Source organism: Fukomys damarensis, unplaced genomic scaffold, assembly GCF_012274545.1.
Source record: "Fukomys damarensis isolate Sample0158 unplaced genomic scaffold, DMR_v1.0_HiC HiC_scaffold_16, whole genome shotgun sequence".
Classification (NCBI taxonomy): Eukaryota; Metazoa; Chordata; class Mammalia; order Rodentia; family Bathyergidae; genus Fukomys; species Fukomys damarensis.
In genome coordinates, this window is record NW_022900928.1 from 81,883 (window position 1) to 99,001 (window position 17,119).

General features: G+C 39.3%; 1 protein-coding gene across 6 annotated transcripts in view; it reads right to left on the minus strand.

Moving 5' to 3' along the window:
- The window catches only part of Sirt3 (sirtuin 3), a 28,809-nt gene that overhangs the window by 3,955 nt on the left and 7,735 nt on the right, over positions 1-17,119 (minus strand). For 5 of the 6 annotated variants that reach the window (XM_033764025.1, XM_033764027.1, XM_033764024.1 and 2 more), the window contains exon 5: positions 2,994-3,155. The exons of the other annotated variant lie outside the window; for it this stretch is intronic. In XM_033764025.1, the coding sequence (XP_033619916.1) occupies positions 2,994-3,155 (162 nt within the window). The remainder of the gene's footprint in view (positions 1-2,993; positions 3,156-17,119) is intronic. 6 annotated transcript variants of the gene reach the window in all.

The window sequence follows — 17,119 nt, forward strand, 5'->3', positions numbered from 1 at the left end:
AGCGGTTTGGTGGCCTGCCTTGCAAGCGCAAAGACCCGAGTTCAATCCCCAGTACCAAAAAAAGAAAAAAAGAAAATGGGCTTTACAGGGAAGGGTATGAAAAGAGTTTCTAAGCATAACTGAAGTCAAGACAAAGGAAATCAACAGATTTAACTGTAAATACTGTCACTTTGGTGTCAACATAAACTGTCAGAAAATTTAAAAATTTTTAAAACTCATCACCATAAATAGTATATGTGTTTATGTTTCTAATTGATAAACTGATTTATGTTAACTTATAACCCAAAGGAAAATGAACAAGAGAAACCAAAATGTAATCCAAAGAGAAAAAATAGAAGTAGTAAATAAACATGAAAAGATGAATTTCACTCTTACAAAAATGCAAAATCTCTCATATTTTTTCTCACAAATAGCTTAAGTATTTTATTTATAACCAAGCTTGTCAACACTGTATAATGAAAATGTACAAAGAATAATGTTGCAGTTTTTGGTTAGATTTAAGACAGATAATCATCAATACGGTTATCTTCAAATGCGAATATTCCAGAAATTTCTCAAAGCCACCTAATCAGAACATCCATTTCTGAATATTACATTACTTTGAGAAGTGTTGGCATACATTTGAATTAAACTCAAGCTTTCAAAGTAAGCCGTAATCAAAAAACTGTTCTATAGTCAAACTAAAACAATTGTAACAGCACTTTATTTTCCAAAAAAAAGAATAAATGAAAATAGGTATTTTGTAAAATGTGGTCCTGCAAAAGTCACAGTAAAAAATAAATGTATACTTACTTCCACCTCAAAAAAGAATACTCTGTTCCCTTCCCCAGTGTCTTAGTTACTTTTTCCCACTGCTGAGACAAAATACCCAACACCCAGAGTTGAAGGAGGAAAAGTTTATTTGGTTCACAGTTAGTAGAGGTTTCCGTACATAGTTGGCTGGCTCCAAGGCAGGGTGGCATGGCAAAGGGGCATTGCAGAGGAGAAACAGCTCATGGGAAGCAGAAGACAGCAAAAGCAAACACACAACAAGCCTCTTTTTGTCATTTAGGTCTTATCCAGGCTACCTCCACTCACACCTTTAATCCTTAGCATTACATCCTTGATCCCAGCAGCACATGCCCTATATCCAGCCATCTTCAAAAAGCCCCACCTGTGGCTACATGAGCCTTTGGGGGAACATCTAGATACAAACCATTAACACCCAGTACTGGAAACAAGCTGAAGAAGAGCCTATAAGTAACTTTGGGGAAGGGGTTGCCAAAACAAAGCTCAAGCAGTTCAACATGGACACCTCAGAAGAGTTTGAGGGAACCTGACCAAGAACCTGAATTCTACATTTAATAACTGATACAAAGATGAAATGGCCCCTCCCAAGTAGCAATGCTACCAGGGCCTGGCCCAGTCCTGCACTCACCTGTTATGCTCTTGAACATAACCTGCTGTAGGGAGATCTTTTTCCTTTACAGGCTAAGTATCCAGGGAGCTCTCTATGTGAATGAGATGAGCACTCCTCCATTTATTTTAGGTATATTTTAGGGCCTGGAGTCAAAGTATTTTTCTAACAGGCTTCTCAGAGTCCATATGTCAATGGCCTATCCAATTTGTTCTAATTTCTCACCATGCATATGGGAATCTAGGACGACAGACCTTTGATATACTATCCTAATCACACTTAATGTCCATTCTAATTTGTGATTCATATTCTTTGCCTGGAAACAGTCCCTGAATTTAACAATAATACTTACACATAAAACAATCTACTGTCACAACTTAAATGGTCACAAAACATTATTGATCTTCTATAAACCAAGCAAATGTTTTTAAGTACAACTGTTGTCTCATACTATTTTTAACCAGTCAGACTGACAAAAGACAGATAATTTTGGTGTTGGTGAGGATATAAAAATATGGTCCCTCATACACTCCTCAGGCTGGTGCTGTACATCCCCAAACCTGTCCAAGTGCAGGCCACAACCCTGGGTCCTCTGAGCATCCTGCAGGCCTGTGAGCCCTCCATCCTGCTGGCTTGGCCTGGCCACCAGCCAGCACCATGCAATCACCACCTGCAAGGCCTCTGCTAGGCTGGCCCTGTGTTGCAGTGACAACCCAGCACCCACAGAAGGTGGTCCAACAGGAATCGAAGCAGTGCCCCTTCTTGGTGCCCTGTCATTCCCTTGGTCCTACCGTCACTGTCTGCTATGTGAGTCCCCCTACCAAACTGCCTCCACTGAAACCCTCACCTCCAGTGCTACCTGCTGATGAAGCACACAAAGCCATCAAATCTGTACTGCAATTTCCTTATCTCCCAGCTTGTCTGTCCTGACTGCTATGTCTGTCCCCAGTACCAGGACAGGACTATGCTAACAACAGGCAGCAACAATGACATTCTGAGCACATACATAACCCTGGGACTCAATGGCCAGCTGGCCTCTGAGAAAAAGGCTCCCTGCTCCTGTTTCCCTTGCTGCCTACATCTAGTCAAGTACCAGCTCATTCCATAGTCTTATTTCTTGCTATCATCAGGTCTTTTAGAAATCTCCTGACATTCAGACCCAGATACAGAACAGCTGCTTGGACACATTCTGCAGACATCTCTCAGGTACCCCAACCATATGCAGAGCCTAGCTCAGCAAAACTCTCTGCCAACTGCTCTCAACCAGCAAACCGATGACCCTGTAGACTAAATGACACACCACCTTCTTTCCTGCCTTCTGTAGGACTAGCATCTAATTCCCAGGCCCAGGGGTCAGCTCTGTCCCTGGTTCAGTACCCCCAGGTGTATCACTGTTTCTAGCATGACACTAGTCTTCCTGATCTGGCCTAGGCAGCCAGGTGCACGCTGCCTTCCCTTCCCACTTCCCTCCCAAGAGCCTCCTACACAGCCTGCAGTGCCAGCTCCACCCACCAGAACCTCAGTAGGTGATGCCTACACACCTGTCATCCCCCCATCCTGTAGCCTACCCCCCGTACAGGCCTCCAGGGAGACAAACCTCCAGAGAGGTCCCAAGGATGAGCAGCAGATCCGCCATGGGGAAATCAAGCACGTGCAGCAAGAACCTCTCAGGCAGTGGTTCCCCAAAGAATACAATATCAGGCTTCATGACGCCAGTGCAAACCGGGCAGCAGGGCACCCTGTCCATCATCACATCAGCCTGGGGATGAAAGAAAAGGTGGGTCCAAGGAAGGCTCCTTTAGAGGGAAAGGCAACAACTTCTCGAGGAATTTTCAAACATGCACAGAAGCTGGACAATTTATAATGAACTCCCATGTGTCTAGCTTCAGCAATTATCAACACTTTGCCAAATGTTTCATATAATCCTCCAAAATTTGTCAAAGGATGCTGTTGTACTTAAAGCATGTCCTGGACACCACATGGTTTCACCTATAAATTCTCCCTCAGGCTCTATGTCTAATCCCACTCTCCACTTGGGTAGTATCAAGGGAATACCTGGGCAAACCAGTCCTCAAATGGTACTCTGTGGACATCAGCCCCCAGAGTCGGGCAATACAAACTTTGTACCTGGTTCGAGCTGCAGTGACCAGGCCATCACTTCAGCTTTGGAGGACATTCAGTTGCCTTCAACTCACTGGCTGGCACTGACAGGAGTAACAATACCTGCCAAACATCACTTCCTTACAGGTCAAGGTAAAGCAGGTAACAACTGTTAAATGGACCAACACCCTGGGAAAGATGGGAATGGAAGAAACAGAGGAAGACACATGGTTTCTCAAATCAACCTTTATGACTGATGGGATTTGTTTAGCAGGTTGAATCTAGGAAGAATAAGCAGTAGCCGGGGATTTAGCTCAGTGGTTCCATCACCTGCCTTGCAAGCCTTGGGACCCAAAGTCCCAAGTTGGATACTCAGTACCAAAAAAAAAAAAAAAAGAATGAGCAGAAATAATCACAAGAGAAACACTAAGGACTTCAGAAATTATGAGCTACAGATAATAAAAGGGTATATGTTTAGGGCCGAGCATTTAGCTCAGTTGTGCTGCACCTGCCTCGCAAGCCCAAGGTCCTGAGTTCGATCCCTAAAACAAACAAAAAAAAATAATAAGCTTGAAATAAGAATGCTTATTAAGAATATTATTATAATTAAGAATTAAGAATAGGAAACTATTTAAAATGTGACTGATCTGAAAAACAACTAAAGAGAACTTCTAGAAATAAAAGGTAAACAAAATTAAAACTCAATGGAAGGGGGCCAAGGATTTAGCTCAGTGGCACTGTGCCTACCTTGCAAGCACAAGGTCATGAGTTTGATCCCTGGTAGCAAAACAAAACAACAACAACAACAACAAATCAGTGGAAGTACTTTATTCTCTATTAAAAGAATCAAGTGTTAATGAGCTGGACCAGACGGCAGAAATCACCAGAATGCAACAAAGTGAGAATAAGGGTGGCCACCACCATCAGAGAGTAGGTGTGATACGTCTGCTCAGAGAGCCACAAAATGAAGGACATGGCAGAAGTGACCAGCCTAAGGGTTATCCAGCAACTATGAAGAATCTAAACTCAGGAAGTCTTATACATTTCAAGAATAAAAAGGACTCCATACAGAGACACAACACAGTGAAACTGCAACTCTTCAAAGACAAAAGTTTTTAAAATATGCAGAAATATGGTACCAACAAATTCTAAAATTTATGTATAAAAAGGTCAATGATCCAGCAAAACATTAAAGGAGGAAAATAAAGGCAGAGGATGGACACTTTCCAGTGCCAAGACTCACTGTGGAGCTACAGAAATCAAGATTGTAGTACAGGTGAAAGAGCAGATACAGAGATCAACAGGACAACAAAGAGGCCAAAGTGACAGAAACAAACACATCTACTAATCTTTTTGGTTGTTTGTTTTGTTTTCTAAGATAGGGTCTCACTATGTAGCCCAGGCTGGCCTCGAACTCACACTGATCCTCCTGCCTCAGCCTCCTGAATGCTGAGATACAGGTGGGCGCCACTACTCCTAGCTATCAACTAATCTTAAGAAAGGAGCAAAACATCTCAATGAAAAAAGAAATTTTTTAAAGTAAATTTGGAGATTGAATAAAAGGCCTTACACATGCTAGGCAAGTGTTCTTACACTGAGCTACATCTCTGGTGCTCAGGTTCTCATTAAGTTGCCCAGGCTGGCTTCTAGCTTGTTATATTCATGCCTAGCCTTAAAGTAGCTGGGATATAGATATGTACCATAGCACCCAGCCAGATGTTTCAAGAAACAGTGCTGGAAACAATTGTTACTGGATGCCCACATACAAAGAAATGAATCTATACACAGACTTACACATGCCACAAAAATTAACTCAGATCAAAGACCAAAATGTAAAGGGTGAAACAAACTTCTATAAAATGATAAAGAAGAAAACTTAGTTAACCTTCAGTATGGCAATTACCTGTTAGCTACATCAAAAGCACAGCTGATAATAGAAATAACTGCCAGGTGTGGTAGTGGGCACCTGTAATTCCAGCAATCAGTAGCCTGAGACAGGAGGAGTGCCATGAGTTTGAGGCCAATCTGAACCATTAGCAAGAATGTATCAAAGAGAATGAAGCGGGGAGGAAGAGAGAAAGAAAGTGAGAAAGGAAAACGAAAGGAAGAACTGATGTTGAAATTTATTAAAATTAAAAGCTTTTGCTCTGTGAAGCACTGTCAAGGGAATGAGAAGACAAGCCACAGGCTAGGAAAAATATTTGCAAAAGACACATCTGATAAAGAACTATTAAATAAACAACTTAAAACTCAACAATAAAGCTGGGCATGGTGGTGCACGCCTGTAATCCCAGCACTCGGGAGGCTGAGGCAGGAGGATTGCTGTGAGTTCAAAACCAGCCTGGGCTACACAGTGAGTTCCAGAGCAGTCTGAACTACACAGTGAGACCCTATCTCAAAAAAACAAAAACAAACAAACAAAAACTTAATAAGTAAACAATACAACCAAAAAAATAGGCAAAATACATGAACAGACCTTCCGATAAAGATGACAAGCACATGGTAAGATATACAACATCATAGGCCTCTGGGAAATGCATGTTAAAACAAGGAGACACCACTACACGCCTGTTGGAATGACCAAAGTCCAGAACGCTGACAACACCAAGTGCTGCCAAGGACATGGCGCGCTCTTGCGCTCGCACTCACTCTCCCTCTCTCTCTCTCTCTCTCTCTCTCTCTCTCTCCCTCCCTCTCTCCCTTCTCACTGCCCTCTCTCTCACCTGTTCTCTTACTTTCTCTCTCTCTCACCCTTTCTCTCACCCTCTCTCAATCGCCCTCTCTCACCTCCCCACTTGCCCTGTCTCTTGCCCTCTCTCACCCTCTCTCAGCCTCTCTGAGACCTGCAGTTGAGACACCTTGAAAATAACTGTAAAGAGAAACAGAAGAGGTGCTCTGAGAATCAAGAAAAAGTTAACAGGAAAGCTAAAAATCAGGTTAGGGATAACCTTTGCCAGCTACTCTTCCAACAAAGGATTAATACCTCAAATATATAAAGAACTAAAAAAACACCCCAAAATCAAATAGCTCAATCAATAAATGAACAAAAGTACTGAACATACACTTCTCAAAGTACAAATAGTCAATAAGTATATTAAAATGTTCAACATCTTTAACTATTAGGAAAATAACTGGGATAAAATAGAATCTCAGTATGGTTTTGATTTGTATTAATTTTTCACTCTGCTCTTTTATTCTTTCTTTAACTATTGGTGCATTTCAGATTAGATAGATAGATAGATAGATAGATAGATAGATAGATCACATTCATCATAGGGAATGTTACCTATACATGACATATCTTGATTCTTTTTTTTTCCCCATTCCTCTGCCCTCCCTTCAACACCTCCCTATTTTCAAAGACTTTGTTTCCATTTTTCCCTTTTCTCATATTTATTCCTTTCCCTTCTTTCCTTTTCCTAACCCCTTCCACTTCCCCTTCCACTTTGGACCTTTTCTTCCTATCTCACATTATCTATTATACCTTTTGATCCATATTTACACTTTCAGTTTCTCACACCAGAGAAACTATTTGGTATTTACATGTGTATTCTATTTATTTCACTTGAGTATGGCCTCAATGTTCATCCATTTACCTATAAATGTCTCTAATTTCTCATTCTTTATGGCCAAGTAGTACTCCATTTTATTTTTTTTAAAAACACATTTTCTTTATCCAGTCTCCAGTCAATGGGCAATTGGGCTGTTTCCAAGTTTTAGCTATTACAAACTATGCCTCTATGAACATGGGTACATATATATGGCAATGGTATGACTGTTTTCAATCTTTTGGGAAGATACCCAGCAGGGGAATAGCTGGGTCAAGTGGGACCACTAATCCTAGTTCTTTGAGGAATCTCCACACTGATTTCAATAGTGGTTGCATCAGTCTACACTCCCACCAACAGTGGAGCAGGGTTCTTTTTTCCCCACAGCCCCATCAGCATTTGTTATTGGTTGATTTCTTGACAGCAGCCATTCTTTCTGGGGTGTGGTGGAATCTCAGCATTGTTTTCATCTGCATCTCTCAGATGACCAGTGACTTTGAATGGTTTTTTATGTTTATTTGCTATTTCTACTTCTTTGTCTGAGAAATGTCTGTTCATTTCAGATGCCCATTTTTGAGTGGGTCTTTAAATTTGGGAGATCCAATTTTTTTAAGTTCTTCATATATTCTTGATAGTAGACTTTTTCCTGAGGAAAAGCTGATAAAAAAAAAAAATTCCCACATTGTGTGTTGTCTCTTCACACTGGTGGTGTTTCTCTTGCTGTGCAAAGATTTTTTAATAAGATGAGATGGTACTGGAAAAATTGGGTTTCTACTTGCCAAAGATTAAAACTAGACCTCTGTCTCTTACAATGGACTAAACTAAAATCAAAGTGAATCAAAGATCTAAATATTAAAACAGATAAAAATAAACTGACTGGAAAAGAGATTAGGCAAAATTCTTGAAGACATTAGTGTAGAAAAAGATTTCATGAACAAAACCTCAGTCACACAAGAACTAGCACAAAGACTCAACTATGGGATCTTGTTCCTTGACCCATCCTACCAGTCTGTCTCTTTTGATTACTTAATTGATACCATTTACATTGATGTTTATAACTGATATGTACTGGTTTATCCTTGTCATATTATTTTCCTGTTGTGGTTCCCTGTCCTTCTCCTCTGTCTTTCCCCTTAATTGTTTGCCTTGCCTAATGGATTCTTTCTATTGGTGTTCTTGGGATTGTAGTCTTCATTATCTCTTTCTAAAATATACTTAGGGGCCAAGCATGTGACTCAGTGGCGCTGCACCTGCCTAGCAAATGCAAGGTCCTGAGTTCAATCCCTCATACCAGAAAAAAATAAATCCTTCAGAACATTTTGGAGAGCTGGTTTGGTGGTTATAAATTCCCTCAGTTGTTCTTTCTCATGGAAGTATCTTATTTCTCCATTGATTTTTAAAAGACAGTTTCGCAGGGTACGTCAATCTGGGTTGGAGGTTGATTTCCTTCAGGACTTGAAATACTTCACTCCAAGCTCTCTTTGACCTCCTTAGGTTTGTGTGGAGAAGTCTGCTGTGATTCTGATGGGCTTTCCTTTATAGGTGATTTTTTTTCTCTAACAGCTTTTAATATTCTGTTCTGCTCAATTTCTGGAATCTTGATTATTATATGCCTTGGTGAGGATTTATTATGATCATGGCTAATTGGAGTTCTATATGCCTCACTTGTTTGTAAAATTCTTTTTCAATGCTTGGGAAATTCTCTGCCATTATTTCTGTGATTGCTTTTTTATGTCTTTTGGTGGGGGGGTACTGTGAATCTAACTCAGTGCCTTGCACTTGCCAGACAGATGCTGAGCCACAGCTACATCCCCAGCCCTTTTTTTACATCACTTGGGCTGTCTCCTGCTTTTTCATTGACTGATTAATCTTATGCTGTTCTTTGCATCATCTCGTAGCTATTCAACTGATTTTTCATGGCCCCTTGCTATTTTTAATCTTTCTTTTCATGATCACTAACTACAGTCCTGTCTTCTAGATCTGATATTCTGTCCTCACATTGGCTCATTCTGCTGTGTATATGTTCAGTGGACTTTTTTTTTTTTTTTTGGTGGTACAGGGGATTGAACTCAGAACCTTATACTTTGGAGGTAGGCACAGTACCACTGAGCTAAATCCCCAGCCCTCCAGGGGAATTTTTAATCTCCTGAATATCTATTTCAATCTGTTTCATGGATTCCATTTCTTTCTTATTTTGTGCATTCATGGGGTCCATCATTTTCCTAAGCTCCTCTATTTTTTTTATGTGTCTACTCTAGATTCAGTAAGCAAGTCTTTTACTATGATTGTCACCTCTTCTTTACCTGAGAGATTATTTCTAACCTGATTTTCTCTATAATCTCATTCATCTGGTTTTTGTTATTTTTTTTGTTTTCTACTACTGCTATTGTTTCAGAAAATTCAGATGGTAGCTTCTAATTTCCTCTATCTCATTGACCTTGACTTGTCCTAGGTGAGCTGGGTTTTCCCTTTGCTTCTGTGTCTTGTCATTTTCTATTTTTTAATTTTAATTGGTTTTCTGTATTGATGCTTGTAAATTGCTTATGGTACATAGCTTTACCATTATATATAGGTTTCCCTAGGAAATGTCTATTCCTCAGGACTGTCTTCCAGGTGTAGCTAGCTCTTGGCCTTTGTGTCTGTCCCAAGATTATGGTGAGCCATCATGGTGAGCCTTGACATAGGCCTAGCCATGATTGAAATTTGAGTCACCTCGCCGGCATGGACATGCTGTCGCCCATAGCAATGGGCGAGTTCAGCTGGCAGCAGATGTAACCCATAATGGTTGTTATTGTTTCACTCTGGAATGTGTGGGCAGTACTCTTGCTCCCATGCAGCTCTCGCTCCCATGCAGCTGAAGAGTATAAATGTTTACACTTTTGGTTTCGGTTTTAGCCTATATATACCGCACCCTGAAAAATAAACAGGGCCTTGCTACGAAGAGAGCATGAGCCTGGAACTAAGTTTGTGAAACTGTTTGCTCTCCTGTTGTTCTTCCCTCGGGTTTGGGACCTGCTGGCAGGATTCTAACGTTGCGGCTCGCGACAAGTGGCACCCGAACAGGGACCTGAGTAAGAGGGACATCGAGGAGAGGGCCCTGCGATCCAGGGCACTACAACAAGAACCGTGACTGATCCCCGTGGCTCCTGCCGGTGAGTGACAGGGGACGATAGTCCTGATCACGGCAGTAGAGGGTAATGTTGTAGAAGAGGGTGCCGCCGAAGAGAGACAGGGGACATTAGTCCTGATCACAGCAGTAGAAGGGCCGCCGGTGAGAGACAGGGAACGTTAGTCCTGATCACGGCAGTTGAAGTAAGGGCCGCCGATGAGAGACAGGGGACGTTAGTCCTGATCACGGCAGTAGTAACAAGGGGTGTAAGCCCTCCAATTTTTACTTAAAGTATGGGTCAAACGGAGTCTAGAGGTTATGTAGGCAACTCTATACAAAAGTTGCTAAAAGTACAAGGGGTTAAAGTTAAGAAGGCTCAATTGGAGGCATTTGTGAAGATATTGGATGAAGTTTGTCCATGGCTATGTGATGAGGCAAAAATAAATGCTGAAGTATTGGAGACAATTGGAAACCAGTTGAATAAGGCCCTTGTGGCTGAGCCTGATCGTTTTCGAGAAAGTACCTTTTTTTTATTGGGCTTTGTTAAACACCGCTCTCAAAACTCCCACTGAAAAGGAGATCTCAACAAAAAGAAAAAAGAGGACCTTCAAAAGGAAGGCAGAAGAGGAGCGGTGAGTTTTCTTATAAATATTAAAAATGGGAACAGGCAAGAGTTGCATGCTTTTTGTACCTATGCTTAAAGATTTATTGTGTGTCGGTGGTGCTAGAGTAGGACACCAACAATTATGTAATTTATTAGAATTTATAGAAATAGTTTGTCCTTGGTTTCCTTTTCTTTGCTTCTGTGTCTTTCTTTTCCTGTTAATGTCTGCTTCTTTTGGTTTGGTCTTCATAAGTCTTTGTCTTACATTGTTTGGCTTCTTTTGCTCCAGCCTAGGAGCTGCTCACACTTCTGCTCTGCGACAGTCAGCTGTTAGTGAAAACTAGTTTTGGTAACACTTCTTGTCCATTGTTTTATACTGCGATTATGGGGTTAACTTGCTCTTTTAGGTTAATACTGTTCTATTGGCAGCCAGTCAAATTTTAAGATGTAACAATCTAAAAGCAGAAAAAGGATACTTTAAACTGAATCAGCAGGTGGTCTCCCGGCAGGGTTGCCCTGTTGTAATTTGTGATAAGGAGGATACTGAGACCATTAAGAACATCAAAAGGACGATCAAGGTGCCCCACTCAGTAGACTGCTTGCAAGGCATTCTCAGTGTGATCCCCTTACAGTTGCTGGTTTTCCACCTTGCTGTGTTGAGAGGCTATGATGTTGATTTCCCACGGAATCTAGCCAAATCTGTAACTGTAGAATAAAGAGCATCGGAAACTTGGGATGATTAAGCAACATAAGACACCTTTTGTATTTAAAACTTTGATTTGAAATATCACCCCTGGAAGCCTTTTTTAGTAAATCCTTATTTATATATCAGTTATAATTATTCCACTAAATTTGTGATTTTTGTGAAATTGCCTCATATTTTTCCAGTACTATGTGGGGGGAGTTTGAATAATGAAATCTGTATTAGATTTTAGCTGTCATTTTCTTTAGTGAACTGGGTATTGAATTTCTGAGTCCTTCCCTTCCATCTGGGAGGATTATGTTTTTAAACTTTTGTGTTCTTAAGTTTTTAAACACATTGGCACTTGTTTTAGCAGGCTTCTATTCATTCAGACCAAGGAAAGAGTGTTTCATTTAATTGGAATATCTAAAGACAGTGACAGTGTATGCTAGAACTTGGACATTTACTGAAGGTTTTGCTAAGTTATATGTAAATAGAAGATACTGTGATTTATTTTGAAGCTTCTGTTTTGTTTCTAAATCAAACTGAAAACTTTTCTTGGATTTATATGTAAGTTTAGTTAACCTTATTTCTCATATGTCTTTTATCTGTAAGTGGAAATAATTTAGGAAGCAAATTGTTACAGTGTATTGGTGTTATCCAACCCTTAATAGAACATAATTATACAGTTTCATAGCACAGACTTTGAATTTGAACTGCTTTGGTCAACTGACAATATGATTTTAAATTTGAAAATGGGGTGTTAGATATCCTACTCTTTTGGTTTTTTTCATCTCCTAAAAGTAGTTTTTATTTCCTTGTATCTGTAGTTTTATTTTTAAATAACCGTTGAAGGAGATTATTTATCTTTTTTTTTTTAATCACAACACAAAGCTGCTGTCAAATCAGTTCTGATATAAGTATTCTCTTCAATTTTGTCCCAAGGAGGAATTTTCTGCAGTTAATTTAACTTCTTTCACTTCCTTGTTACATAACAGTAATACCCTCGGTGCCAGTTTGGAACTTCCTTACAATTACTTGGAAGATTTTCAAGTCTTTGACTAATCATTTGATTTTAAATGTGTATGGTAGACTAGGCTCAGAAAGATAATATGCTTTATAGTGATTATTAATGAAGAGTAGCATCAATTGAGTGTTACTTCCTAGGTATTTTTTCTCTGAATGTATTTTCTGTGTTCAACTCCTGCAATTAATATAGGAATGAAGATGATATTGATCTGCATTCAGTTAGTTGGCTAGTGTTGATTTGACAATTTGGATTAAAATAGTGTGATACCCCTAATGTGACTAATAATTTCTTCACAGAGCTTTTTGGGCTAGATCTTGGGGCTACAGAAGAATATATGTTATGGGGTTATAATTTGGTTTAGTCCTTTTCTTTGAAAAGTTTTCACTTCTAATTGTGAAGGTGAAATATTTAGCATGATTTGTAAGCTCAGGCATGTCTTCTTTTTGTATTTGAACTTCTTGATGAGGTTAAGATGTTGTGATAGCTATTATTGCTGCAAGAAAAGCACAGAATTCTGCTTGTGTTTGAGGGTTAGAGAAGGAATTAACATTTTGAGGTAATATGCAAGGATGTTCAGTGTTGGAGATAGAAACCTAATTGTCTTAGAAGATAAGGTAAGGTCATTACTTATATCTGCTTAGCTACTATAGCTACTCTTAACTATTTTAATTGTTTCTAAGATTACTTTGTATAAGCCTGCTAGTTTTAGTACATGTATACTAGTGTCACTTCTTATGTATGGTATAATAGCTTTTGACACAAAAATTGTATGGATTTGTAGGATTTCTTTTAAATTATTTTGAGATAATCTTGTATATCATTATGTGATACAGTGTGGTATTTTATTACATTTACATATTTTGAAATGATCAACCCAGGATGCTTAAGTTATCTATCTTTTCAAGCATTTATCATTTCTTAGGGATGAGAACATTCAGAATCCTGTCTTGTAGCCATGTTGAAGTACTCTTCAGTATTGCTGACTATAATAATCAGTGTAATAGAATGCCAGAACTTATTCTTCCCATCTGGCTGTGACTTTGACTTTGTATCTGTTGACCAGTCTGTCCCTCCCCACACACACTCCAAGTTAGGGTATGATCTAAACTGACTATAGACCAAAATAAAGAACAAAATAGTAGTTTGTTATAGAAGGTTAATAGTAAATGAGATAGAAAAATATTAGGAAAGCTATAAGTAAGAGTTGTACTTTTAACATGAAAGGTTTTTGTATGTTCCTCTTGTCTTTACCTAAGAATGTAGAGAATGTTTATGGAAATGATTTATAAAATGTTTGCTTGTTGGTTTCAAGTTTGTTATAAAAGGTTTACATTTATAGTCAAGAAGAGTATTCATTCCTTTAACCCTAATTCTACAAGAGATCTCTGTTAATTTTGATCTGCAAAAATTTTGACTAGTCATAACAAAAAGATTTTATAATTCAATTGGCCAAAACCATCTGAGTGCACTCGTTAAAATTGTCTTATATGTTTGTCTGTCTTAAGTGTTATATGTTTGTCTGTCTTAAATGTTCAAAGATGTTTGTATGTTCTTGATCAGAATGACATCAAATGCAAGTGGATTGTTGATTTCTACAACCTGGCTTTATAGGATCAAATAAAAAACTTAAAAGATAATTAAATATAACCTTTAAGTTTGGATACGCTCCTGTTGGTAAATAAAGATGCAGCTGCTCAGAAAATTTATTCTGATCTTTGTTCACTAATGGGAGCCACCAAAATAATTTTCATAGCCTTATAAAAAGATATATCTTGTTAAATATGTTGTTAAAAATGTTTAATTGGTTATCAAAGGTCTGAATTATAAATATGTTATTGTAATATGTTTCTGATGGTTATTTTCTGTTAAAAAAAAGCGGGGGGAAGATCCTGTTGATGCAAAGCTACATTTCAGGACATAAGAATTCATATCTGGTATACAAAATGTATTTATATTGTTTGACCATGCAGGTTTTCCAACATATTGTTTATGACAATAACCTTTTGATCCAGGTATTCTCCCCTGTTCACCACTATTAAAGGTGCAACTACAAAAAATAAAAAAGGGGGAATTGTACTCCTCTTCACCCAGAAATGATTTAAATCATGCTACCTATATTTTAAATTTTTTACAAATTTATAAGCATGGCCATTCCGCAGCAGAAAGATTCTGGCATCCACAAGGTTCTCCATATACCTTGGTAAAATAGAGAGATCCCTTAACTGGTCAATGGTATGGATCTGACCCCATTTTAAAATGGGGCCGAGGATATGTTTGTGTTTTCTCATAGGAACATGATGGAGCTTGATTGTTACCAGAGAGATTGGTTCATCATGTGGATCATCCTGACAAATCTACATCCAGTATCATGGGACAGTAAGCTCCACAATCATTACCTTTGTGTGAAGAAGAAACAAACATAAGCAGTACTACTATTTTATGGAAGAGGTGCTATGTTACTATACCTCAAGAAAGCCCATTTAATGACACATCTCAAAAGTTTTTGGACTAATCACTTGGACTTAAGCTTGTTTGTAGGACTTTGGTACACAGATTCACGTTTTCCTCAGGCCAACATTTCGGTATTGCCGCTGAACAGTATTTTTCTGTGGTGTTTGCTCCTGTATTGGTGATCATTGTAGTTTTGATGGTTCTTTGCATTTGTAATTGTTATATGTATCGTAAGATGACAAGAATGTATCAATCTTTTGTGTTTCATCATGGACGACTTGCTATGGCCGTCTTCTGAATTCCCATTCAGGTGTGGATTCCTTTGAATACTTCTAACCATTTCTCCACTGTTGTTTGGGCACAGATCTCCTCCCCTTCTTGCAGAAAAAGAGTGGCAGGTGCCGTGGTGGTGGGAATCATCGCTGGCATCATAGCCTTGGTGTCTGCCATCACCTCCGCAGTGACATTAACAGGAACTTTACAGAACACAGCTACCAACAATGATCTTCAAAACACTACAACCACGGTTCTACAAACTCAACAACGCATCAACCCTCACATTGGAACTGGTTTGGCTACACTTCAGCAACAAATGGACTTATTAAATGAAGAAGTTGAAGGATTATGGTTGCATACTCGATTGGACTGTGATCCCAGATTTCAACAACTCTGCCTTACTCCCTTTCCTGTCAAAACCCATTCTGAGGAAGTTAGACGACTTTCATCATTGTTGCGAGGGTCTTGGAATCGGACATTTCTAAATGCAACTTATCAGTTGTCATTGGACATTGAGATTTTGTCTGGTATTCATGCCAATTCTATCCGGCTTGATTTAGATTTTGCTACAGAAGTTTGAGAAAATTTGAAAAAGATGTTTTCACCTTCTTGGATTGTTATATGGCTTATTGTTATTGCTGTTATGATTGGGTTGTGTATTTTGGGTTACTGCTCATATCGATGCTGGAAGCATTCCCAGTTTAAATATGAGCATTTAGCTATGGCTGTACAGGCTTCTTTGGATGATGATACAACACGCGTAGCCATTTACTTGGCTCAGGCTCGGCGTGCTTAGATCCCCCGCCTTGGGATACTCAGTGACGGGTAAGAACGGAAGCTTCTGTCTACCAACCTAAAACAGGTCGTATTGGGACATAAGCCCTGCGACTGAGACGAGTAAGGAGATGGAAGACTTCTGCCGCCTAAGACAGAGATTCCTTGGCTGATGCATGATGAGTTGCTAGCATTCTTCATGCTATCAAAGAGAGATGGGGGAATTATGGTGAGCCATCATGGTGAGCCTTGACATAGGCCTAGCCATGATTGAAATTTGAGTCACCTCGCCAGCACGGACGTGCTGTCGCCCATAACAACGGGCGAGTTCAGCTGGTAGCAGATGTAACCCATAATGGCTGTTTTTGTTTCCCTCTGGAATGTGTGGGCGGTACTCTCGCTCCCGTGCAGCCCTTGCTCCCATGCAGCTCTCGCTCCCATGCAGCTGAAGAGTATAAATGTTTACACTTTTGGTTTCGGTTTTAGCCTATATATACCACACCTTGAAAAATAAACGGGGTCTTGCTACGAAGAGAGCATGAGCCTGGAACTAAGTTCGTGAAACTGTTTGCTCTCCTATTGTTCTTCCCTCGGGTTTGGGACCTGCTGGCAGGATTCTGACATTGCGGCTCGCGACACAAGATCCTACCTTCAAAATTTATTAGGGATAAGAAGTTGCTATTTGACCCAGTCCTTTGGTACTGGACTATGGTAATGATTATGACCCCAGATAATCCCAGTGTTGTTATATAAGGGAGAACAACTGATCACAATAGGTATGACACTCTAGCTAAAGTAGTACAATTAACAATAACAATACCATCAAGTACAGCCTAGAAACTGACAAACTGTGGTAACTATTAACTTTGTACCTCCAACCATAGAAGCAAAACCTACAGTTATATAACAAAATCCAACATACACCATGAACTTTATGCAGTGAGTTTCCCCTTAGAAGAGTGATTTTTACCCTGGTGGGTGTGGATTTAAGAAGGATAGGGGAACAAATATAGAGATAAATGAAAAGAAATAGAAGCAAGGCTGAAAGACAAAGGATGATCATCCAAGCTTTGAAAACTGGACAAAGGACAGGTGAGGAAGATTAAAGAGGAAAGCAAAAAAAAAAAAAAAAAAAAAAAACAAAAGGGG